The sequence below is a fragment of the Pygocentrus nattereri genome, chromosome 2 (assembly GCF_015220715.1).
Source record: "Pygocentrus nattereri isolate fPygNat1 chromosome 2, fPygNat1.pri, whole genome shotgun sequence".
In the NCBI taxonomy this organism is placed as follows: Eukaryota; Metazoa; Chordata; class Actinopteri; order Characiformes; family Serrasalmidae; genus Pygocentrus; species Pygocentrus nattereri.
Genome location: NC_051212.1, coordinates 46,373,821 through 46,400,711, shown reverse-complemented (window position 1 = coordinate 46,400,711; position 26,891 = coordinate 46,373,821). Strand labels below are relative to the sequence as shown.

Genomic DNA, 26,891 nt, shown 5'->3' with positions numbered 1-26,891 from the left:
TTAGCAAATCTCAGTAACACTGAGATTAATAACTGATCATCACATTGATTTACCAGTCTATTGGATGAGCATTTTTGCTACATGCTATTCACTGATCCTAAAATAGTTAATAAACAAGTATTGATGGTGTGTCTTCTGATGGTTGTATGTTTTTTTTTGTCTTTATTGATTACGTGTTCTAAAATTATTCTCCTAAAAATGTAAAACGTACCTGTATTCTGAATACTGCCTTTTCAAAATGCAACTTGGACTGAACACAGATACTTAATTTCTGAATTCTGAGTACGTTTTCTTAGTATTTGTATTCCAACCCCAGGGCAAGATAATGCACCAGTGGGATCAAAAACATTGCCATTACAAACTAATTTACATTCATTCACGCTGAGTTTACAAGAAAGAAGAGTATTAAAATCACAAGAGCTATTAGACAGCATTCCTTGCTGACCAAGAATGTTGCTCTAATCTGTCTCATTTATAAGCAGTCTTCAAAGCTACCAGTTTTCTCACTTTTCAGCGTTCCCAGTTCTTTAAGAATATGTGAGTATAGCTGTTTTCAAGCCCACCGTTGTTGAGTCCAAGACAAGTCCAAGATCATGACTAGCTGAGACTGAGCGTATGTAGGCTCAATTCCAAGTTAAGATTTCATTTCAAACAAAAAGGGAGGCTGAGTCCAACTGAAATCAAGACTGGGCCAAAAATAAAACCAAAAAAATGAGTCCTCTTCAAGATTAGGCCTTAATTAATCTTTAATTAAGAAACTGGGCCCACTACTTGTGAATATAAAGAATATAGAGGAAGGATTTTCTTTTCACAAAACAAAATTGTATTTACAAAAACAAGTCCACCAAATTGAAATAATAAAAACAAATACAAATGTAATATGGAATAAAAGTTTCTTTCCATTCAACACCCTCTCTAAAGGAATGCAACTAGGGCCCACTCGGAATGAATTCACCTAATGCCCACTCTCAGTTAGTCCAACCAATGCCCACTTGAAATAACTCCAATCAAAGCCCATTTGGAATGAATCCACCCAACACCTGCCCCATCTCCCATTTTGCTATTATAATCATTTGTCCTCAGTTACCTTCAGTGTTGTGTGAGTGAAGAATGTGTACTTTTCATCTCTGCTGTTGGTTTGGAAGTTTACCCCAACTCAAAGGGCATAACTGACACAACATTAAGATGATACAGTGTTCAAAAGAATGAAACAACAAATAGAAGTAATTAGAGCTTTTAATTAAAAACAAAATTAATTCACAACATGCTCTGTGACATATCTGCTCATTTGAACCATTCTTTAATAAAAAAAGAGAAAATGTATGTGTGTGTTTGTACAACACACATTTGTCCAAGAAAAGGTTTGGGAAAATATTTAAAGGCCTAAAAATTCATCATTCTTTAAAACTGAAAGAAGAAATATTATAATATTAGAATATATTACATTGTGGCATAAGCCGTTCCACCTACCAATCAAATAACTTGTGTGGATAAACTACCATAAAATTGGTTGATTTAACGTGAAATATTAATGTTATTTTTCACATTTCACCTAAAGTCAGTCATATAGCTGCACTTTTTTGCAGCTAATAGCTGTAGCCATAATTTTTGCTACAATTTTGCTACAGGCTTCCGACAATCCATGCAAAATTTGAACCACAGAGTGCGGTCGTTAACTGTGCTGGTGGCAATAGTGCAATCCTGACTGAGCCGCGGACAGCTCGAGCAAACGGCCACGCGTGGCTCCCGTGCTGATCACCCCTTACTAGCAGGCTGAGATCAGGGGTTACAACCAAAATTTTAAGAACCATTTTGTCCTTTCAACGACAATCAAATCACCTTGTGAGCCAAAATATTTTATGTCCGTTTTACCATCTTGACTGTAAATATGTCTCTGTGTGTGCTGATATACAGGCGAAAATGATAGTGATAATGCAGACTTACTTTGCTCTGCTTTAACCTTTAGGTCAGCTGTAGCTCATTTTTGTCCATGCCAGATTTATTTGAAAAATTCATCAGATAAAATTTTTTATGATACCCAAGGAAGATGATGATCATGTAAAAAAAATTCTTGAATGTTTAAAGTGGTTAAAATAAGACACAAAATAATAAATGAATGTAAACTGAATCAAAGAGAATGGATCTCGGCCTGCACCAGGATTGGACTGCAGCTGTCTCTCTGCCCAAAAACACAGATAACGGCCTGCTATTGTTGACTTCCAGCATATTTCTAGCATACTTCCAGCATACTTCCTCGCCGGCTGGTCTGGCTGCCTAATAAGCTTAATCCTTTTCAAGCTCTCGAACCTCTCAACAGCTGCTGTCCAATCACCTTGAATTTTTATGAATTTTTCCTTTCACGCCTGACCGTAAGTGTGACTTCATATTTATGACCGTAACTGCCATTTGGTCACAGAAAGAGAGAGAGCCCCTGGATCCCTGAGTCCTCAGGCTGTGCTTAAAGACACACAATTCGAAAATGATTAACTGTTGAGTATAAGCTAATCTCAGTAAATCAACAGATAAGTATGCACAGTAAAATAGTCACAGGAAATCAATGGGTACAAGTAACCAAGAAAGGGAAAAGGTAGACAGGACACAATTCTCTTCCAAAACGAAAAATAATAAAATAAAAAAAATTAAAAAGGGATCAGGAAAAAAAATGGGAAAATAATAGGCGGGAACTGAATCTTTATTTCTTTGGATACAGGAATTCAAGCTCAGTAATTTTGACATGTGTCATAGAGTTGGTGATTTGACAGTCCATAGCTACTCACAGCACAATGTTAATTTGCAGTATGATTATTTAAATGGTATTGACATGTAGAATAAAGCATTTTCCTTCAGATGTTCTAACAACCAATAAAAAAATAGCCCCTCTGTGCACATCAGAACTTGCTGGCAGCCAAGCTGAGCATGAACCGAGGCATTCTGAGAAATGAGGGGGTGATTACAGAGAGCCAGGACAGATAAGGCACCTGTGTGAGGAGGAATTTCAAAGAGGTGTAATCCACTACGCTGCGACCTTGTGGGGGAAGAGATAAAGACAACTTTAGCATGGGGAATCTTACTGAAATCCAGTTAACTTCTTCTATACTCAACTCAGTACTGGTTCTAACATGCCATCTCCAACCTCGCCTCACCACTTGGAAACAACACATACTTTGCTAACTGGCCACTCACAGCAGGAGGAAAGGAGTAGAGATCACATTTGTGCTCTGCTGGGTTAGCATCGGTTAGTTAAATAGCTACCAAACTATTATGATGCAAACATTTATTTTGCTTTTTGTTGAGAGGTTTTGAGCCCAAACACTTTGTGAATAATGGTCTTTGTTGCTAGGTGTGTAGCCCTTGCAATAGCAAGCTAGCAGAAATTGGACTAGTAGTCACATAGCAGATGGACTAGTTTTCTAAAGACAGCCTACTTTCATGACAGCAAACCTTTGTAATGATCTCTGGGCAAGTTCTGCTGCTGAAGTCTATACCCGTGACCTCTAAACACTCAAAAGGGCCTTCTCTAACAAACTTCACTTCGGCTAATACTGTAATAGGTTTCAGCTAATTCAGAATGTAGGACCCCATTTGCTTGCCAAAAAAAATAAGGTTTGAGCATAATGGTCCTATTGAGTTTACACTAGCTTCCTATTAAGGCCTGATCCCATTTCACCCCTTGCCCCTACAACTTAGCCCCTGGCCCTCCGTTTTGCATGTTCACATCTAGGGGTAGGGTGTCCCGATTTTTGTTGAGATAAAGGGGTAGGGTGAAGTGTTAGGGCTACATGGCCTTCCAAACAGAAGTTTTCAGAGGCTGCCTCAAATTGGAATATTATGAAGAATAAATGAAAAGCTGGAAAGATGGATGCACAAGTGACCAAAGAAACCCACAAATGTGAGAATTTTCTCTGTTAAAAATTATGATAACCATTGTATTATCTTAGTTTAATGTTGTGTCAATTTCAACCACTACCCCCTGTAGCTCAGTTCCAAGGGGCAAGATGACACTCAAAAACAAGGGGTAGGGGTAAAAATAAGAAATGGGATTGGGCCTAAGCTCTGCATCAACTATAAGGTCTTACTCACAACATTTAAAACTCTTAATGACCTGGAGAATGTCATCAGGGACTCCCCCAGGGGGAAATTGTGAGCACAAGTTGATGAGGACATGTTAAAAGCCATTTTAAAAAGTAGGGAATGGAACATGAAATACACTCAGTTACCATCAACATCTTGGAATCCGTAGCGCCGTGCAAGATCACACGTAAACAACACTTTCCCAGTCAGTGACATCAGACTTTTGTCTATCAGAAAATATATGAAACACAGAGATGAGATCGACAGTCATGCAGGTTGTGAAGAGGAACAAATTTCCTTGTTTCCTTATCTCCTTCAAACACTCAATCGTGGACAGTGCCGTTTAAGCAATGTTTTAAATAGTGTTACCTTTGGCCAGTTCAACAATGCATTTTCCACTCAGTTCTGTTGTCTCACCACTACGGAATGCTTTCTTCCACTGAAAGATTAAACAGATAAAAAAACAACAGTATTAGAGAAAACATATATTGCTGCTGTCCAAAAAAACATAAACAAGTATTTCCACTTTTGTCAATTTTTATTTTTCTACATCATTTGACCACAGCAGCTGCTTTTTATATTGTGTGAAAACCTCATAGTGAATAGACCAACAGAAATGCTCCATAACTACCTAGAATAAAACCTCTTTATATTAACTTACATTCAAATTTATGAACATGTTTTTCCTTCTACTGTAAATTTACTGGTTTGGAGATACACGTTGTTCTTTGGACAGCGACAATATGCTTGAAGTTCTGGATACAACCGCTGTTTATTATCATCTTTATGACATTAGTTCTGTTCATTTATGATATTTATCAGCTTGCTGAGTTACATAGGCTTCATGTAACAGTGGGTGGTATGGTCAAAAGATGATTTCACAGTATAATCAAAATCTCTGGCAGTTTTGGTATAAATCACAGTATATGTATGTTTTTTGCAGGTTAAAATTGGCTAGTTGTCACTATAATGAAAAGTGAACGAAATCCCTTCATGTTCGTTCACTTTTTAACGTGAAAGATTTCACAACCAAAGCAAATCTGACATATACATAAATGAATAGTCAATATTGCTTTCCAACACAAGGCTGGCAAGCAGAGCCGATCCTGACCTCCCTGAGGCCCTAAGCAAAAGTCTTGAAAGGGGTCATGCTACTTGACCCGTGAGCCATGTAAACCATTTGCAGTTGCCACAGTCACACCTGACATCTCGGTACTCCCACTACAGTCCTTCTTTAAAACATTTTGCTCCATCAGCTGCATCAGGTCCATCAGGCCCAGATACCCTTTTAAACATTTTTCAAATGTTTAAACTACTATTTATACTATGGCTTACGGTTATACTTGACGGTTATTATTTACTGAGATTTGTGCATCTATATTGTCCAGTATGCGCAGCTGATCAACATTTTATATTCAACATTTAATCAAAAGTCAATGTCAATACATGCTTTTCATTTTGAATTAGTCCCGAGTTGTAACTAAACCTTGACTGAGAGATTAGACAACCATTGTCTTGTTTTAAAATGATGTGGGCCTATGAAGAGTGTCTCATTATTGTTACTTACCTTTGGGTCAATGCCCGAAGTTTGGTTCTCAATTATATGCTGGGAAACTAGCTCAGTCTGTACGGCCCCTGGCCAGAGGCTTACAGACGCCACCCCTCTGCTCTTCAGCTCTACTGCAGTATCTGCAGCTAGTCTGTCACACTGGGAGAATAAGCACAGAATGAAATAACAGGAACATTTATTTTGGCATGTCTGAATTTGACTTGTCTGCACCGTTGCAGTACATTATTGTAATACAGTGCCAATGCTTACGGGCAGATGCAATATTTATGTGTTTATGTAATGAGATTTATGTGTCTTAAATAGTCAAACATATGTTAAAAGTTGAAATAGTCATGGCAGGTGACTTACTGCAGCTTTGCCAACACCATAGGGCACGTTGAAGAGATACCTTAAGCCTCCCATGGACGATATAGTAACTATTAGGCCATTTCCTTGTGCTACCATCATGCGGGCAGCATACACACTGCAGAAGTAGTGCCCCCTACAGAGGATGCAAAGCCCTGACTTCAATACAGTATTACTGAGACCGTCTTTATTACAAATTCTTACAAATGGCTAATTCAAGCCATGAAAGAAACAACAGAATGTCCATTATAACAAGCAGTACTGTTATAGTAAAGGCTATAGGACGATGCACATAAACATGTCTGTGTGGAGATACAGAGAAGTGATTCATGGGTAAGTGTACCTCCCAGAGGCTCGCTGCAAAATCTCAGCTATGCCAGAGACATTATAAAGGAGGAGGAGACAGTTCACCAATTGAAATATGAACAAGAAAGCTCGTAACGCTCAACATGGCAAGTGTATTATGGAAAGCCAGGCCTTCAAACAAATTAGTCAATCATCTTATTGGTAAAAGTGTAAGTGTGAAAAAGCCCACTTTGGATATGTGCACATGCACAGTAGCCAAAATAACCTGAAAAAAACTTTTTTTGTAAGTTGAGTCAAACACTATATACTACACTATTTTTACCCGTGTTTTCCAATATGTTTTTGAGACATTAATGTGGCAAGTTGCTGACTGGCTGTCTGGTAGCACCGGGGGCATGGCAAGACCCAAACAATACTCAAGCCAGAAGCAGTGCAAAATCAAACGGAGCAGTTGGCGAAACGGCTGACAGAACAGGTGCAATGTTACGTGTCTTTACAGAGCACCGGCACATGTTCAGACACACAGAAGTATGATTCAGTCTTAAGAGTTCATCTGTTTACTACCTGAGACCAGTGTTATTGATGTCATCCCAGATTTTAGGATCCATTTCCCAGAATTTCTTTTCCATGTTGTCAAAAATTGCCTGAGAAAATATAGAACACATTACTATAACAGACCCAGAATTTGAACCGCAGATTAAGGGATCTACAATAGACATGAAACATTGTCGTCTGTGTCCCATTAGTAAACCGCTTAGCATGACTTATTGATGGAGTTCATTTTTTGCCAAAAGTACTGAATAACATAACTTAGAAAACTAACAAAGTATCAAAATATAAAAAGTTGCTACTACAATAACTGAAATCAATATAAGATCAGATATATATGGCTTCTTTACTACTTACTAGTGGGTGGGTCTTAGATAAAGGCATTTAATAATCTGTTTAACTACTCCGTGAACTGTGAAATGGACCCACAATGGTGGAACACAAGGTACCAAGTGTAGCGTTGTACTGTCTATTTTTAATTTACATTATTGAGTTTAATAATAGTATAAACTTTAAATCTTGTGTCAAATTGTGTTTATATGCAGACTAAAGTATATTAATTAGGCACATTTAGCTGGGGCATCCAGCCTTATCCCCAAAGGGCCGATGTGGCTGTGGGTTTTCATTCCATTAAGGCTGCAGCACACCTGATCAGCTGCTTGAAGAGTGAGATGGGACCAACTGATTAAACAGGTAAAATCAGACATGCTCCTGCTCGACTCGAATGAAACCCTCAAGCCACACCAAGTATGCATGTTAGATGAAGTTATCACACCTTTCTGTATTGCAGCTACTTGCACTAAGTTTTAGAATTTAGAACCATTTGTCTCTGCGTTTGCACACTTGCCCAGAGCAGTGGGCAGCCCTATCCATGGCGCTCGGGGAGCAATTGGGGGTTAGGTGCCTTGCTCAAGGGCACTTCAGTCATATACTGTCAGCCAAGGGGATAGAACTGGCAAACTTCTGGTCACAGGGCTGGTTCCCTAACCTCCAGCCCACAAGTTGTCTAGCAGTGTTTGCTAAAGAGATAAAGCTGCGATTACACGGAACATGAGTAAATTTTATAGTGACCTGCAGAATAATAAAAAAAAAAAACACACAAACAAAACGATCTGTATGGTCCTGTTTATATGCAGTCTCATGTGTGCATGGTGTTTTTTTTCATTGCATTTCAATGAGGCGAGAAGAAAAAAACCTCAAATGATGTGACAAAATTTGGGACACCCTACCCCTTGGCGTGAATGCACAAAACGGAGGACCAAGTGCTAAACGGTAGGGGCAAGGGGGGAAATGGGGTTGGGCCCTCAAGACAGATTCAGCATTTTGTTTTTACAATGCAAATCCTTAAACATTGACAGTAAAGAGGTGAAGCGACATGAAAACAGTATAATGGATTGAATGGAAACTAACACGTTTGAAAGGAATTTGCTTGCAGAAGCAGGTAACTTGATCTTTGTGAACTTTAAATGAGTGAATTGGCTATCTTTGGTACCATGAGCCAGAATGATACTAGAGGGTGAGCTGAGGTATCTTCTTTCTGGGGAATAAGCTAAATGGAGGAACTGCCCTTCAGTCAAAATATTGTAAATATGGCCTTAACTTGTCGCTCACAGACAAACTAACTAACAAGCTAGCATTAGCTAGCAGAAGTATACATACTGTACGGATCACATGTCACTCCTGGACCACCAGTACTAGTCCGATTTTGCTGTTTTCTGGTGAAGACAGATGTTTGCTGTTCCCAGGTGGGACTGCAGTATATTTAGGCTAGCAAGGCAAGTAGTGTCACTAAAGGACTAACTAGACTAGCAATGTAACTAATTAAATAAATAGAAACTGAAAAGTCACCTGTGGAAACCATTTGTGGAAAGAAATAACCTTAACCTGCTACTGACATATGCTAGCCACAAGTGGCATAGCAGTAATAACAGTAAGAGTAGAAAAGGCTGTAAAATTATGTCAAAACTCAAAATTCCCAAAACAAAAGATCACATTTCCATTTATGAAACTGACCTGCACTCCAGCATAAGCGTTGTTCACAAGGATGTCCAGTCTTCCATTTTGTTCACGCTGAACTCTTTCAAACAGCTCCTTTATGTCATCTTCTTTTGATGAGTCGCAGACCACCGCCAAACACTGGCCACCTCTCTCATTGACCTGTAGTTATGTGGACACGCAGGTGCTCTGTCAAACAGGTCTAGTGGCAATACTGTAATCAGAAGTACTGTTATATTTATTATTAAACAGAATGGCACAAGTTAACAAAGCTTAGGGTTCCTTTGGTAGCCACTAACCTTCTAAACCACTTAACATTCACAGTTGTCCACATCCTAAACCTTATTATTCAGTGACTCCACAGAAAACAATGGAAAATGTATCAGGGCTGTTTCTGGGGGCCCAAATATGGGAGCTCTAAGCGACATTCCACTTGGGCGGGGTCCTAAATCAACTTAATCATGTTATTTGGTATGTGAGAATGAGAAACAGTACATACCTTATTAATTTTTATCTGTTTAAACATATTTTAATGCTATTTGAATATTAAACATATATAAAATATAAAAACAAAATGTGTAAATATAAAAGTTAATTATAAGTAATAGACAGACGGATGGAGGATGGGTGACCAGACCGGCAGACAAACTAGCTTAATAGCTCAGTTTCCTAGGTCAGCTTTTACTTGTTAGCTTTCTTTCTGCAGCACAAATAGGCTGTGAATGGGTCCATAAATGGTGTTTAACAAAGGGCTAATTAGATAATACATCTTGCCCTCCTCACTAGAGTTAGAGGCCTAAAACACTGGCAGTGGTGCCTGAGTATCAGCAGACTGACCACATAAATTGAGAAGTAAGGTGCCAGGGGGGCTTCCTTTGTTTGCTTGGAGTGGTGTCCAGGTGTGTGTGAACCGATCAGTGGCTGTGTTTAGCTTCATGTATTCGCACGATGTTTGCTCTTACCAAAACGTGCTTAAACCACTTAACATTCACAGATGTCCATGTGCTTTCACAAACATGATTCATCAAAAAGAGTCATCAGAAGGAAACCTTACCTCAATAACTGCAAGTTAGCTCAATAACTGCACCTTACCTACACTGTACTGCTGCTGTTTACTGTTTACATCTCTACATCTCTGCTCTACATATTTGCACATAAGCACATGTAACTTTAATTTTATTTCAACTTTGCACATGCTGTACATTTTTACTTGTACTTTTAGAGTTGTTCTTATATGTTCTTTATTTTAATCTCTTAAGATTATATTTGGTGAATGGAGGAACAGCAAAGTAAGAATTTCATTGTACAGTGTAACTGCCTGTTCTGCTGTGCACATGACAATAAAACTCTTGAAACTTGAAACTGTGACCTTGTCACAAAAGTCAACATTTGAAGTATGCAAAATAATATCTGGATATAGGACATCTGTATGTCATCTATATTCAGACATAGCTTTTGTGATTGTGGAGCTCTTTCAGTACTAGATGGAGGAATTGATTCCACTACATAGGAGCAAATTATGGCAGCAAATGTGACATATTCAGTCAAGAAACTGAAACTGAAAAGTACAACCGCACAATGATCCAAAACATACCTGAAAATCCACTATCAAGCTAAAGCCTTCGCAAGCTGTGGCATCTGCCAAAGGCAGTCTTACTAAGTGCTGGCTTAGTAGGGTGTCCAAACTTTTGCACATGCCACATGTACTTTTTAATCAAATATGAAGTAAATGCATTAACATTTGCGGATAAAAGGGTTACATTTTAATCATTTGCTGCAGAAGTTGTGTTTATATCTATCAACTTCAAAAATCAATAAAATATGTAATATGACCAAGGGTGCCCAAACTGCATACAACTATAAACGGCAAAGATAAAATTGATGAATAACAAAATTGGCGCGTCCATTTTACAATATTTGAATGTACACCACTTAAGGGTCAATAGGCCTCATTCACCAACCATTCTTAAGTAGAAATGTCTTCTTAAAACCTACTTACACAGTTTTGACATTAACCAGTGTTTTCTTGTTTGGGATTTTTCCTTAGGTAAGAACAGAATCTACACACACTCAAGAGCACAAAGGTGCGAACAATTCTGCAGTTTAAGAAGACGTCACAAATCTGACACAGACCATGTCTTAGGTCCATTCTCAAGAACAAATTTAAGAAATTGGTGAATGAGGCCCAAAGAAACAAAGTTATTTTAGATGAAATTGTCAAAGACTGTCATAATTTGGTCCACAACAAGACTCTCCTCAGGATGCAGTACATGAGCTCACCTCAGCTGCAGTCTGCTGTAGGGTCTTCATCTGTCTGCCAGTGATGTAGACAGTAGCGCCCGCTTCAGACAGCTGTAATGCAATACCTCTTCCAATTCCTCGTGAAGCACCAGTCACCACACACACCCAGCCAGAGAGCGCCATCTGACAAACACAAACGTACATCCTATTACACTTCCTGAGAAACAACTTGACATACTATTACCCTGCTCGCCAAGATGCAACCGCGAGGCCAACTGTCCAATTACTTGTGGTCCACTAAAATGGCAATACTATTGTCTTATGTCCCAGTGTGGACATACTCTGGCTCACTGTGACTTCAAAATGAACAAATACAAAACCTGTTGTCCAAATGCTTATGATGTTGGTGGGCTTTCTTGCATGAAGTCCTCACTTCAGGTCCTGCCACAACTTTTCTACTGGATTCATTTCTGGACTTTGACTCTTTGATTTCTTCTGCTTCTACAATATGTAACTGCTGCTCTATTTAACTGACACAATTGGGGATGTCTTCACAAATGACTTTGCATATCTGAGATGATCGCGTGAGTATTTGATTCTTTAATCAATATTGGTACACGGTCACAGTTCAGTCCGCCAATCTTTGCCCATCATTATTGTTCTCGACTGGGAAACCAAAGTTGTTCCCAAAAAGGATGAATGCCAGGATGACTTTGCTTGCCAATTCAACCAGCCTGGCTAATCATCTATCCAAGGCAGGCTAATCAAACCAGCTTTTTTCCAGTTCTGAGGGCTGGACAGTGAAGTTTTTTTTTCTTCTACGTTTATGGTTGTCACTTTTAGACGTATCATGGACTGGGTTAAACAGAACTATAGGAATAATTCCTAGTATAACACATTTTATAGCTTGAAACCTAACTGTATTTGATTCACAGCAGAAACTGCATCGGAAAAAGGAATATTAACACATATATTGTGAACCCCATATTGCTTAGGCCTTTAGCTGGAAACGGCCCTGGCTGGACTCCAGTCTGTTTGAATGGGCGGGTACCTGTATAGAGATTTTCCTTTCATATTTGCGACCCTGATGAGTTGCATAGAACATGTGTTTGCTCATTTTGATAGAATTGCTGCTTTATTGCATTGTTAAGTTTAGACTTCTGTCTACAACAGAGACAGCAAAAACACCTAAATCTTCTCTACACTTCTGCTTTTCAGACAGAAGTCAGACAGAAGACAGACAGAAGAAAAACATGGGGCACTCTCTAATACACACCCTTTGGCAGACTAATGGTAGGGTTTTTCAGAGAACAGCAGTTGTCCAATGATAATTCTGATTTGTATAGTTACATAAACTCACTGTGCTTGATCAACATGAGACAGAAACTTCATAATCACTGCACAGGCTGGAGCATGTAGCGGAGGAGGAGCTAAGCAACTGACTGCTGACTTTGTTACTAATGATATGAATTTATCAATCCGATTCCTACAAACTGTCCATTTCAGTGAATCAAACAAATGAACCGACTCCTTTTGAGCATGATGATCAGTCAAGTTACAAAACTACACAATTGATCTATTTTCAGGGTTAGTAGGTGTTTTAATCAGTGAAATCACCAAAGTGTACTAGAACTGAATGTCCCAATATAGTCCCACACAGGTCACCAGGGAATAAAGAGAATTTCATAGATTTTTTAAGACATCTGCATGATTTACTCATTAATATACCAAGTCTGAATTATTCACAGTGCTGGTGATCAGAACCAGACACCTGAAGAGTTTAATGCCTCTAAAAGCCCCCTCACTGCACAAAATTACAAATACACTGCTGGTGTTCTGGCTAAGTGTGCTACCTCGTCGAAATGTCTTAGCGTGGCATATATTTATTGGTAGCTCAGTACATAAACCTGTAGGTAGGATACTGTGATAGCCTAAATCGCCCAATCAGAAAATGCATCCAACATTAAAATGTACAGGTACACACTTTAAAAATATGGTTCTCCAAGGGTTCTTTAGAAAAGGCAATGGTTCTTTTTGGGTTCTGCTATTGTTAACATTTTCAAAAAGGTTCTATATAGTGCCAGAGCCATACACAACATATTATCCTTCAGTCTGAAAGATTTCATTGTGCAAGTAACCATTTTAGCATGTACTGGTTCTATGTAGAAGTCATGGTTCTAAATAAAACATAAGAGCCCTTGAAGAACCATCTTTTTAAGGGCGTAGGATATTTATAGCCTTGCTTAAATCTCTATCAGAAAATATTAACAGCATTAAAAGAATACATAGGATATTTTGACAGTTTTTCAAGGGGGGAAGTAGTGATATTAATCTGTGTCTTAATTAATATTAAAAACACAATAAAACACTAATAATATGCATGCGTGGTAGGACTACTTGACATGCCGGACAAATTGTTAGCACACTGGGTCCCTGTCTGGATATACATTGTGTTAGGATAAACTTTGGCCTAAAACTTTTTTTTTTTTTTTAATGAATGGCAAGGAGCTACATGCAGGGTGCAGTAAGGCCAAATAAAACATACTTATTTTTCCCTATTTCATCATAAACATTACATATAAAACGCAGGAGGAACGTGTAGGTTCACTATTGGTTTTGGATAGTAAATAAAATGCCTATAATAGTGTTAAAGTCATCACCCTGGGTCATATCGCAACCTGAGTCAGTTTCTCTATTATGAACCACTTTACATCAAACGACTCTGACTCTGTTGACGTATCCATACATATGAATTGTGCGGATATTTAAAAGAAAATAAGTGAAAATCTTAGACTTATAGGTTGATTACAATTTAATCAAGTTGTATTCAACTTATAACACGGACGTAAACGTTGCGTAGATGGTCGAGTAATTTATATTTGAGAATCGGTTTGACTGATTCACTGAAATGAGTCGGTTCAAAAGAACGATTCATGCTTCGGGCTTTACTACTGGCTCGGCGAGACCTCACGTTACGCAAAATAACAAACTACCGTTAAAACACCAACTCCTCAAAAAGCGCTAAAGTCTGCTCCATGTTGGCGAATAAGTACAGAGAAATTGTGCGGTGACTCGTTTGGCCTCACAACCGAAGCGCGAAGAGCAGTCAGAGCACGGTTAGTTAGTTAGCTTAGTTAGCTGAGCGACCGTTGGCTGCGACAGGTTCCGTGCGAAAGCGTAACGTTCCCTCGCCAAGCGGCACTGCACGTACCCACAGCAGTGAGTCTGAGGAGGTTGGCTATGGCGCCGCGTCTTACCTTCTGAGCTCCTCGCGAAACTGTTGAGATCTCAGCTCGGCTCTGAATCCTCCTGCTGCTGCTCGCAGTCTGACAGCCTACAGCTCCGCTGCTAAGGAAGATCAACAAACGTCCCCACTTACGTAATTTATTTGATAGGAACGTGACTTGCAACAGTAAATGTGCTCTGTAGTGGCCTCGCGTTCACTCATACAAGAAATCTCTATCTGTAAATTCATTAAACAGACCAAAAGCAAATTAAAGGACACATAACATAGGAAATCGAAAAACTTCCTCGCTTTTTTGAAAGAAAGGCGTTTAAGTTTTTGACTTTGACTTTTTCCTTCAGTTTTGTTTCGTTCCTCTATGGAGCTGAAGTGATTTTTATATGAGGTAGAAAAAGGGTGCACTAACCCTACTTCACGTGCATACAAGTTACAGCTCTACAACCAGCTTTCTTTTTGATATTGCTGTTAAAATGAATTACCAAACTTATTTACAAAGGATAATATGGAGACCCTGAAGAGGCGTTGTTTTTTGTTTTGTTTTTTTTTTAGGTAAAAATCTGGTGCGCACCAGATATAGCTGTACAACCAGCTTTCTTTATGATATTGCTGTTATAATTAATGACTATTTATAAAGGATAATAGAAAGCTCCTGAAGGGGTGGTGTTTGTTTTAGGCAAAAATCTGGTGCACACCACATACTATCAGGTGAGCACCCAGTACTAAGTGATGCACACCAGGTACTATCCAGTGAAAATTTTATACCATATCCCTCTGGGGGCTCCATATTATCCTTTGTAAATTAGTTTGGTAATTCATTTTTTAACAGCAATGTCATAAATAAAGCCGGTTATACAGTCGTGACCAAATGGTGACCACTAAAAAGTTGTGGTATTTGGTGACAGAAAGGTTTACTCTTGACTGATCAAGAAGGTCAAATGTAAAACAAGCTAAATGAATTTAAATCACCGCCAGTCTTGTGATTCGTTAGACATTTGAGTGTTTGAAGAAGTTATAATGCAGCTCATTTAGCCCAGATGAGTCAGGCCATAGATGCAAAAATGAACTAAACTGTAGCTGCACTGCGCATTTTTATATGCACATTCAATTAAATTTTGCTGGATGTTTTTCCACAGCTCCAAAGTTCAGTCTTAGAAGTTGGTAGTGTTTTCTGCTTCTCTCAATCCAAGAAATCCCAAACACATTCAATGGTGTTGAGATCTGGACTCTGGGGTGGTCAGTCCATTGTTCTGAGAACACTTTCGTTGTTTGATTTACAAATCAACTTTTACTTTTTCTCAGTGAGGCCTTCTCGACAGCTACATATGCTTTCAGACCCGTAGTGTTGTCTTCTCACAGTGGAAGGATGGACCGAAATGCCTGTTGTTTTTTCAGATCTGAAGCAAGAGTGGAGTTTGATTTTCTCCTCCCTCTAAAATGAGAGCTCTTAAATGCTCATGGTGAGAGTTTGGTGGTCAGATTTTCAGTTTTTTCCACTTACAGTTCCAAGAAAATATATGTGAGCCTTTTGGGATTACTTGGATTTCTGCAAAAATTGGTCATTAAATGTGTTCTGATCTTCATCTAAGTCACAACAATAGACAAACACAGTCTGCTTAAACTAATACCGCACAAAAAAATATGTTTTCATGTTTCTATTGAACACAGCATGTGAACATTCACAGTGCAGGGTGGAAAAAGTATGTGAGCCTTGGGATTTAATAACTGGTTGACCCATCCTTTGGCGGCAATAACCTCAACCAAACATTTCCTGTAGTTGCAGATCAGACCTGCACAGTGGTCAAGAGGAATTTTGGACCATTCCTCTTTACAAAACTGTTTCAGATCAGCGATATTCTTGGGATGTTTGGTGTGAATCACTCTCTTGAGGTCACACCACAGCATCTCAATCGGGTTGAGGTCAGGACTGACTGGGCCACTCCAGAAGGCGTATTTTCTTCTGCTGAAGCCATTCTGTTGTTGATTTACTTCTCTGTTTTGGGTTGTTGTCCTGTTGCATCACTCATCCTCTGTTGAGCTTCAGTTGGCAGACAGACGGTCTAACGTTTTCCTGCAAAATGTCTGGATAAACTTGGGAGTTAATTTTTAGAATATTCAGAATATTTTGCCAGTAGTGCTGTGGAACATCTAGGTGCTCTTTTGCAAACTTCAAATGTGCAGCAATGTTTTTTTTGGACAGCAGGGGCTTCCTCCGTGGTGTCCTCCCATGAACTCCATTCTTGTTTAATGTTTTACTTATTGTAGATTTGTCAACAGAGACATTAGCATGTGATCAGAGATTTCTGTAAGTCTTTAGCTGACACTCTAGGATTCTTCTTCACCTTATTGAGCATTCTGCGCTGTGCTCTTGAAGAAATCTTTACAAAACGACCACGCCTAGGGAGAGTAGCAACAGTGCTGAACTTTCTCCATTTGTAGACAGTCTGTCTTACTGTGGACAAATGAACATCAAGGCTTTTAGAGATACTTTTGTAACCCTTTCTAGCTTCATGCAAGTCAACAATTCTTGAACGTAGGTCTTCTGAGAGCTCTTTTGGGCGAAGCACAGTTCAGGCAATGCTTCTTGAGAACAGCAAACTCAAACCTGGTGTGTGATTTTTACAGGGCAGGGCAGCTTTAACTAACACATCCAATCTCATGGCATTGATTGGACTCCAGGTTGGCTGACTCCTGGCTCCAATGAGCTCTTGGAGAAGTCATTAGCCTAGGGGTTCACATACTTTTTCCACCCTGCACTGTGAATGTTCACATGTTGTGTTCAATAAAAACATGAAAACACATTTTTTGTGCGGTATTAGTTTAAGCAGACTGTGTTTATCTATTGTTGTGACTTAGACGAAGATCAGAACACATTTAATGACCAATTTATGCAGAAATCCAAGCAATCCCAAAGGGCTCACATACATTTTCTTGCAACTGTATAACTGTAAAAAGAGTTAGTCTCTTGAAAAAAAAAAAATGAATTGTATATCATGGATGTTTTGACTGGCCTCTGGCTTTGGCACAGTACTGGACATTCCATTTGACATAAAGGAGACTCAAATCAGAAATGCCCTTATAGCACTTGCTCTCAAAGAAGAAGACAAAGTCTGCAGTGGATTGAAGGCTCAGTGTCATATTATTACTGCAAGCAAAACCAATGAAATAATGGAAAAAAAAATAGAATAATATTAAGAATAATGGTCACACTTAATTTGGATGCTCCCCTATAAATGCCCTACTGCTACTTAAATCATTAACAAACTTTCTGGTGATCCTCAGTTTTTGGGGTGTTTAGTGGGTGTTTAGTTGAATGTTATTGAAGCATCTATAGTGAACCATCTAAGTTACATTCAACTACAAGTACAGTGGCATTCAATTAATATTCATTGGAATGTTACTTAAATATATACTGAACATTTACAAAGAATCTACAGTGGACCATCCATTCTGGTAAATAAAGTGTTAACAGAATAATATACACTTTTTATTCTGTCCAAATATTTATACTCACATAAAAATGCAGGCTCTGACTCAAGCACTATAATTCCAAAACCACAGCAGAGAAACTCCTAAAAATACATCCAGAAGAAAGCTGACATTCTGTGATTTAATCCAATTTCCATCTTTAAACCACAGAGGATAAATAGACGTACAACAAAGGTTTGGACTTTATGGTCCCAGTACTGTGCGATCAGTCTTGCTCAACTTCTAAGAAAATGTGTTCACCCATCATGAAAAAAGAACAAAAATACAAATAGATACATTTTGTTTATAAAGTAAAAAAATGAGAAATTGAAATCACTGTTGAGAACAAGTCTCACTGAGCAGGCAGAAAGAATCCTTGGTCGGTCTTCTATACAGCAATACATTTACTCTTAATAAAAGGAATCCTCTAGCATTTTTAAACCTAAACACATTCTGACACCACTGTAGCACATGGCTGATTATCACAAACAGTAATTTTGACGTAATGAAATGATAGAAAACCTGTTGACTATCATACCGGCTTGTGTAAAATACATAATATAGTAAGGTTGAAAAATGCTCAGGTATTCCTTTAAAGCGAGAGTAACCAGTGCACAAGCTGACGGAAGTTACTGAGGTAATGGGATACCAATATGTTTTGTCATAATACATTACACTGCCTATAGCTCCAGAAGGATGGATATTCATCACCACCATCCCAAACAAACCAACACCTAACATGCTTAAATCATATTAAATTCCACCAGTTTATCTGTTTAATTAAACTGTTAGGATGTAAACAAAGTCATTCAGTGAGGTTTGATGTGAAAAGCACCATTCAAGAGTCAGAACTGTTCACAGTGGTGGTGATTGGAACAAGACTTCTGAAGTGTTTAATAGCTTTAAAAGCTCCCTCATTGACAGTTACTACATGGTATGGTTTTAAATATGTTGCCTGACACATTGTCTGGACGTAAAATGATTTTTCTTTTAAAATCTATTCATGCCGGTGAGGTACCATTAAGAATCCACAACAAGGTTTTTTTTTAAACTCATATTTTATTATCTACATCTACAAAAACTCAGACACATGTGCGTTCATGGCTATATCTACAACACCACCGAAATCTGAGACAGCAGGTTTTCTACTACTGAGCCCAATGGGTCATTTCACATCAAACCACTCTGCATGACTTTGGCCCCCAAATGATTCTGATCACATAGAGAAACCAATCCAGTGGCATTTCCACACAGACACAGTTTGATACTGAACACTCACAAACCGTGCTCAGCTTGGTTTTCTTCATACAGAATGATGTAATGGTTTAGCAATTCACTAACTGGTTCTAGCTGAAACCCCAACAACACTCAAATGATTTCAGTTCATTTTTACAGTCATTTAAAAAAATATTTTCAAACCACTATTTAATAAACACCACACAATAAATCTAGCACCAATTGTTAAATAACACTGCTAACTAGGAGAGTCAAGTTAGTTACCATTAGCTTACTTAGCAAGCTACCAGCTTTTTGGTAACCCAGGGCCATATTACAGAAAAGATTTAGGATATTTTGGCAACTTAGGATGTTGCAGTAATACAGTTTTCTTATCTGAAAATAAAATTATAGGCTTAAGAACTGTTGTTCTGTAATGGCTTCTGTCCTAACTTCAGAATTTTCTGTAATATGCCCATTGGTTCAATTCTAAATCTGGAGTTGGAAGGACAGAAACCAAAACTAAACCTTTTCCATGGTGTTTGCAAAGTCGAGTGACTGAAGTTGGAGTGACAGAAAGCTGAAATTGAACCTGTTCTGTACTGTTTAGAGCTGCTGGTTAGGCTGATAATAGTGTAAAGCTAGCTAGCAGGTTAAATGTTCCAGCCACCACAGTACAAGCCCGGTTCCAGCTAACTGATGCTAAAACAATACCCGTTTGGAGGATACAGACTCCAAGAGCACAAAATCGAGTGACTGTTGTTGGTGAGACAGCCAGAATCTAATGTGTTCTGCACAGCAGATGGAAAACAAACCTGTAACAGGCCTCACGAGTTTGAACCAGCGTGGAATAGCACAGTACAGACCTGGCAGCCATTTGGCTCTACAGTGGAAAAGATGCCTTTTTTAATCTCTGTGACCAGTATGATCATAAGTGAGTGAGTCGTCCAACTGTTCTGTCCACCGAAACCTCCTAAAAGCTTGTTTTATAGTTGACATTCTGGCATTAACAGGTTAATACTGGCAAGTAGGCTAAGACTGGAACCTTTTATTGAAGTCTGTCAATAACTCAAGTCTGTCAACAACCTGAGTGCCTTTCTCTGCACCTTTTTCATAATTTTTGTGTGACAATATACAAGTAGAAAAAACCGACCCCGTTACAGAGGCCATCAGTCTCTTCCAACAGTACTAGCCAGTCCTCTGTAGAAATGGGAAACAAAGGTTGGATCTTTCTCTTCCAGACTGTTCAAGAAAGCATTTCTCTCCTCTTCACTCCATGACTCGAACCACTGAGTCCACAGTCTCAACTGGCACTCAAAAATATTGGGTGGGCGGTCTTTTACCTGGAATGCACAGAGAAACAAAGATCACAATGGAGAAGTAGTGATGAACCTGATGGTTCCATAACTAAACACAAAGGTTGGCTCAGATCATTTGATTACTTAAGAGTATTTTGGTAATGTTGGTAGGCATTTGTGTCTTTATTTAGTATTTCGAAGCTTTACCTTTTTTTTTTTCTTTTTTCAAGCCACAAAAACTGTAGCCTAACATATAAGCAAAGGCCTTTAGACAGAAGGACATAAGTGTATGTGCATTCAGTTATTCAGGTGTTTCAGCCACACTCATTGCTAACAGGTGGATAAAACTAGCATGTCGCAATGCAAATGATACCACCTTTGCCACATTCTTGTTACATTTTTGCCCAGCTAGATCTGCCCCAGCCAACTGGAAGCATGATTGTTGCGAGATGGAAGCATCTAGTAGCAACAATAGCTCAGCCAAGAAGAGGAAACACCACTCAAAACCACAGAGTAGGGCCACCGAGTGCTGAATCACTGCATAAAAATCACTTACTACACCGTTAGGTCCAAACTTCCTCACATTTTCTTTGAGTGCCTTTGACAAAATCCTATGCAGTGGTTCTGTGAAGATCTGTGAAGGCTAGTGCTTACTTCAGGTCATTGATAGAAAGTGATTAAATTAAATGATGCATGTTTAATTAAAAAAAAAAAAAAAAAAAAAAAATCACCTGGAGTGTATTGAGCTGCTCCAATAAGCTACAGACTTTTCCTGGTACCGCCTTTGAAATCAGGTCTTGTAAAAAGCGCTCTCTTTGCGGAGGACCCCAGCCTAGAAACCAGCTTAATACACATCTCTGTTCCTGGAGAGTCACATAAGAGAGAGGGAGAGGATCGTGGCTCCCCCTCATGTTGAGGGAAGAGGTACATGACAGCTGTCCCAGGCTTGGGGGCACCACATCCTGTGAAACACGAGGGAAGTCTGTAATGGAGGATGTAAGCAGGCTTGGACCCTCGGATGAAGCTGCTGGTGCAACTGCGCTGAGGTTTGATTCGAGGAATGCGTGATTATTCGCCATAAAATTCTTCATGGAAGACGGCTGTTGCTGGCTTGCCTCTTGCAGGGCGTGATGGAACCAGGCCATTTTCTAAGACATGCAGAAGTGCAGCACTTTAGACACTCTGCCATGTGTTCACATGATTACATCAAATTAGAAGCAATGGATAATTGGGTTAATTGACAATCATTTATAATATTACATGCTTTGTAAATCTCAAATTTGACCCCCAGACAAATGACATGTTTTGTTTAGTGGCTAAGTGAATATAAGTTAACTCATCCTCGCAGGGAACACACTTCAATACGGCATTATAGACTGTAGTCCATCTGTTTCTTGCATACTTTGTTAGCCCCCTTTTTCCCTGTTCATATCGCTGCTGTGGATAGAAATCATTGCGTCTCCAAAATGAAAATTTTACTTTTAATGTAATTCTATGAAACCAGACTTTTTTCCCCCCCCAAGTAATTTTTCGCCATTTTTTTGTCCATTCAATATGAAATCTGCACCAATGTAAAGGCAGTGTCAAATGGCAAAAATTAAGACAGGGTTTCCGACAGCAACGACATACAAATCTCAATTCCTGACAAGGTGAGACATGTATTTGAAATGCAAAAAAGAAAAACAGAAAGCAGTGATTAGTAAGTTCTTTTTGACCTACGTTTTATTGAAAGATAACACAGTCCATACTGTTGTAACAGAATATTGCTTGGTGTTGAAATGAGCATGGATATCCCTGAAAAACGTGTAGAATGCAGCATATGCACTCCAAAATATATATCCTTCAGTTGTAATGTGTTTTCATAGATGTGCAAGTTACCCATGACATGGGCCCCAACACTCCCCATACCATGACAGACCCTGGCTTTGGAACTTTACACTGGTAACAGTCTGGATGGCCCTTTTCTTCCAGGGCCCAGAGAATACAACTATTATTTCCATAACCGACTAAAAGGTTGATTAGTCAGACTACAATACACGTTTCCACTGCGCATCATTCTGTGTTGTTGACCTGGCTTCTGTTGTACAGACGCAGCGATGAACTGTTTCTTTACAACAATTTGTGAAGTATTCCCGAGCCCCTGTGGTAATACAATTAATTTAATTATACAGAATAAACTGCCCCAGTCCTAACTTTTGGGAATGTGCTGCAGGCATCAACTGCAGATTGAACATGTAGTTACAAAAAACTGGGTTTACAGACTGCTGCCTCCTGTTTCCATTTACATTTCACATGTCTGTGACAACTTTTTTGGAACTGAGGTTTATAGAATGCATGATAAGGGATGCATGATAACATTAAAATCATACCTATATTAGTACATTTGTTAACATCCCAAACTGATATGACATTTATTGTACTTTGGAACAGAACGTTTAATTGAGGATGGCTTACTGCGCTAAAATGTCCAAATTTGAATTATTTCCTTTTTTTTTTTTTAAACTACACCAGTAAGTGTTACATTTCTCTATAATGTGAAGCAAAGTGGAATCAGTTCATCTACAGTTAGATCTACAAGTTGGATCAGCAAGGTAGGAGTGTCTAATAGAGCGGACAGTGAGTGGACACAGCGTTTAGAGACTCCAACAGCACTGCTGTGCCTGATCCACTCGTACCAGCGCAACACACACTACCACACTACCACACGACCACGTCAGTATCATTGCAGTGCTGAGAATGACCCACCATCCAAATAATACCTGTCTGTGGTGGTCCTGTCGGGGTCCTGACCACTGAAGAACGGGGTGAAAGGGGTCTAATAAAGCATGCAGAGAAACAGATGGACTACAGTCTGTAAGTGCACCAACACGGCAAGTGGAGTTGGTAAAATGGACAAAGAGTGCAGATACACTTTATAGGGTGCCTTATAAAGTGACCAGTGAGTGTCTAATACCTGTGTAGTGTCCTTTAGTGAACAATAGTGACTGTCTGAATTTACTATTAGTCCACGAGAGAACTCAGAAATTCCTGTAGTAATGCAATACACATGCACACAGGGCACTATACTAAATCAGCAGACTGTCTAATGCCGTATATGCTCTGGCTGTGGCTCCATTCCTCGAGAAAAGACTCTTGGACACCAAATCTTGACTTTATTTCCCTAAAAATAATGAACTGTGCGTTACAATGTTTACCTGACGACGGTCTTCACGGTTTTACAAAGGTGGCGTCTCTGCGACTCTCATAATCTGCAGAAGCGCCCTCAGCTTCGTCCTCAGCCCGCTGGAAGTTACACTGCGATATCTGTCATCGTGTCGTAAGTTGGGTTGTTTTTATTGTTCCCACTAAAAAAGACCCTCCATGTTGTGAAGCGGAGGAAACAGCTGCTCTGCTTCCTCCGTACAAGAGAGTTTCCGGGAGGTCGCGCCAACACCTCCCCCTACCGGCCGGTGCGCGACCAGCAGGACATGAGCTTAAAGGAGAGTCCCACCTCTTTTTCAAAATCTCTGCATAATCAATGCTTCAGAAGTTTTTCAAAGCAGTTGGGTGTGAAATGTTTCTTATAACCCCCCAAATCAGAATCAGACCTGATGAGCGTCTCATTATCTCATCAATCTAACACATCAGAACCCGCCAGATGGTCTCAGGGAGCCATTACCAGAATACAAACAACGTGCAGTTCAAAGAAAACGAGAGAACGAATTAGAAAATCATGATGAAGATTGAAAAAAAAAACCTAAGTAAAAGAAGTAAAGAAAATGCGCGCACGTTTAAAAGAAAGCGAGGGAACGATTTGGGAAATCGTGACTACGAAGAAGAGAAAACGTGCGTACGAACTACAAAACGAATTAATTTTTTTTTTAATCTCTGTAGAAATCTTTCAGTGGACACTTGTTCGCAGCAGCTGTCATAGGAAGCAGACGTCTTAATATTTAAACCAGGTGTCTGAAGTTTAAAGCCTCTAGAAGTGGTCACTATCCCTGGTCATGGAAATCCACCATCGTGTGGACTGTAGTTCGATCTGCTCCAGAAAATGATTCCAAGCCTTTGATTGGCTGGAACAGGCGCTGTAGTGCAGGCATGGGGTGGAGGCCGTAAGTTAGTAGTGGGTTAGATAGAGGTTAGTACTAAGCTCTCCACAGGAGACATGGCGACCCCTGGTTCAGGGACAAAGAGAGGTCAACAATGAATTATGACCGGTTTGGGACATAAACCCACGCAAACGTTAAACTGGTCGAAGGGAAAATAAAATCGAGGAAATGTAGGATATGAGCGTTTTAAAGGGGGAATTCCACTGCTTTTTCAAAATTTCACACAATTCAGTTGTGGAGATGTGGACAAACTCACTCTAATTGTAGAGAAACTTACCCACTCAGTTTTCTTTACAGTAGTGGTGATAGGAACCAGGGGTCACAATGTTTACATAGCAAATATAGCCATTTTATTTACTATCTAAAACCACCAGTGAACCTACGTGTGTTTTCTGAGCTTTGTAATGTTATGTTAAAGGTGAAACACTGCTAAAACTGGAATAATTTGTTTTTGTTGGTGACTATTTTGCCTCACAACTCCCTGCATGTACCACTCCACCGTGAATGAATGAAGAAAAAAACTCAGCCTGAGGCTAAATGCTTATTTTAAAACTATCATAAAACAATCAGGGAGCATCAGGGAACATTCCATTATAAACTTTCCATGTGATAAGCTTTTAGGGCCATTAAAACTCTTCAGGCGTCTGGTTCCTATCACCACCATGGTGAACAATTTTGATACGGTAAATTTCTCAAGAACGGAGCGTTTCACACCAAACCGCTCCGAATGTCTTTGTTCACGTCTCAAATATTTAATTATGAAGAATGTTTGAAAAATAGGTGGATTTATCCTTTAACACAAGCTCAAGAGAAAATCTCGTCTATGGGATTTTTTGTAAGGACCAGCTCGAGAACACATCAGCGCTTTTTGGTCAAAATAAATAAATAAACAGACACCCAAGACCCGTCATCTGCTCCTCAAAACCGTAAAGATGTTTACTTCAAACTCTTAAACGACTGAACTCAACACAAACAGGAGTCCACTCGAGTATAAATCGTCTTTTATAGGCGAGCTGGCCGCCTCGCTCCCTCAGATTTAGTTGCTCCGGAAAGGCTGCTCGCGCTGCTCTGACGTCAGCGCGAGAGGGCGTTGCGCTTCCACGCGCCAGAGAACGGAGGAAGAGCGGCGCTTCAACATGGCGGACCTCGAAGACGTTACGCTGGACGGGAGACCGCTTCATTCCCTCCGAGTGGCGGATTTGAAAGCAGCCCTGGAGGAGAGAGGGCTGTCTAAGAGCGGACAGAAGAATGCCCTTATCAAGCGGCTCAAAGGGGTCAGTCTGAGATGCAGTTTATGGCGGAGAGGGTCGGAGACCGTGATGATGATGCGAGGCCGAGTGTTTGCTGTGGTTTGGGGGCTAGCTCAGCCAGCTAACCTAGCTGGGCTACTTTGTAGCTTATGGTCGTCCATTCCGTCTGTTTTTTTTAAACCCATGCTATTCGTGAAATCATGCGACAGTCGACAAAGCCGAAGTTCGCCAGCTTCTAATTCGAATTTTCCGTTCCACCTTAAATGGTGCGGCAGTTACGTTCGGGGGCCGTCGGCGCCAGAATGCAACTGCCGCACCATTTAAGGTGGAACGGAAAATTCGAATAAGAAACCAACTTTCAGTCTTTCGTTTATCGACAGCCGTGTCTGATTTTGTGCCACGCGGTTGTAGTCGGAACCGAGGAGGCACGGAGAAGCGAGCCGAGTGCTTGTGTGCCTCCTAAACCTGCTGAACCTTTCCAGCCAGCTGTTAGTCGCCCCTGGCTAGTTAACCCCGCTAGTCAGTTTTTCAACTTGTCGGCGGCTCTACGCTTTGTGTGCATGAGGCGTTGCGGAGGGTGGGGGTTCTGGTTTTGTGAAACAGAGCCGCGTTTAGGAATAAGTGAAAAGGGACTTCAAAGCTCCCTCCTCCACCACCAAATCACTGCTCACCATTTTTTAGTTTGTCTCTGGGTTAGCGGCCTTTCGGCGTTTGGGATCGAGCGCTGTAAACAGGAGACGCGCAGCAGTTGCCGTGCTCGGGCGGAGAGTGCTCGGTCTTCTGTTTTGATTAATGTAGAGTAGAGATTTCAGAGACTATCGATATCGGTATATCGGTCGATATCAGCAGAAAACGCTGGATCGAACTTTTGAGGGACAAATTACGATCTTCTAACAAATCTAACCTGAATAACACAGTAATGCGTTTAATTATGTAGAGCTGGGCGATAAGGCAAAGTGTAATCACAATACTTCAGTAAGTTTTTTTTTTTTTTTTTATATATATGGTGCACTCATGATTTTTTTTTCTGAAGTTAGAAAAGACAGAATAATTTCACATGTTAAAAATGCTATAAAAACTATAACTAGTTGCTTGTTTTCAACATTTCACACAATGTGCTGCACTAAATCAAATTTAAGAGGACAAAATTTTAATCAAACACAGCGTTGGAAAGTGATTTTTTAAAATTATCCTTAATATGCTTAGACAAGCTTATTGTATATCGACACTAATTTATCACAATAACAAATA

The 26,891-nt window shown here is 39.7% G+C and overlaps 3 protein-coding genes across 3 annotated transcripts in view; 1 reads left to right on the top strand and 2 right to left on the bottom strand.

Moving 5' to 3' along the window:
* Positions 1-2,671: 2,671 nt before the first annotated feature.
* Positions 2,672-14,486, bottom strand: LOC108438936 (dehydrogenase/reductase (SDR family) member 1). Its single transcript, XM_017717065.2, has 9 exons — positions 14,335-14,486; positions 11,117-11,260; positions 8,855-8,998; positions 6,857-6,936; positions 5,990-6,122; positions 5,639-5,779; positions 4,441-4,510; positions 4,218-4,298; positions 2,672-3,025 (listed from the first exon to the last, which is right to left on the bottom strand). Exons 2-9 carry the CDS (start codon positions 11,258-11,260, stop codon positions 2,889-2,891), a joined length of 930 nt encoding a protein of 309 aa, XP_017572554.1. The 5' UTR covers positions 14,335-14,486; the 3' UTR covers positions 2,672-2,888.
* Positions 14,487-17,792: 3,306 nt separating this feature from the next.
* c2h14orf119 (chromosome 2 C14orf119 homolog) lies at positions 17,793-23,731 on the bottom strand. Its single transcript, XM_017717067.1, has 3 exons — positions 23,494-23,731; positions 21,031-21,447; positions 17,793-20,344 (listed from the first exon to the last, which is right to left on the bottom strand). The coding sequence occupies exons 2-3, from the start codon at positions 21,442-21,444 to the stop codon at positions 20,171-20,173; spliced, it is 588 nt and encodes a 195-aa protein (XP_017572556.1). The 5' UTR covers positions 21,445-21,447; positions 23,494-23,731; the 3' UTR covers positions 17,793-20,170.
* Positions 23,732-25,488: 1,757 nt separating this feature from the next.
* The window catches only part of acin1a (apoptotic chromatin condensation inducer 1a), a 29,253-nt gene continuing 27,850 nt past the window's right edge, over positions 25,489-26,891 (top strand). Inside the window, exon 1 of the mRNA XM_037546651.1 lies at positions 25,489-25,664. Coding sequence (XP_037402548.1) covers positions 25,527-25,664 — 138 coding nt within the window. The 5' untranslated portion in view covers positions 25,489-25,526. The remainder of the gene's footprint in view (positions 25,665-26,891) is intronic.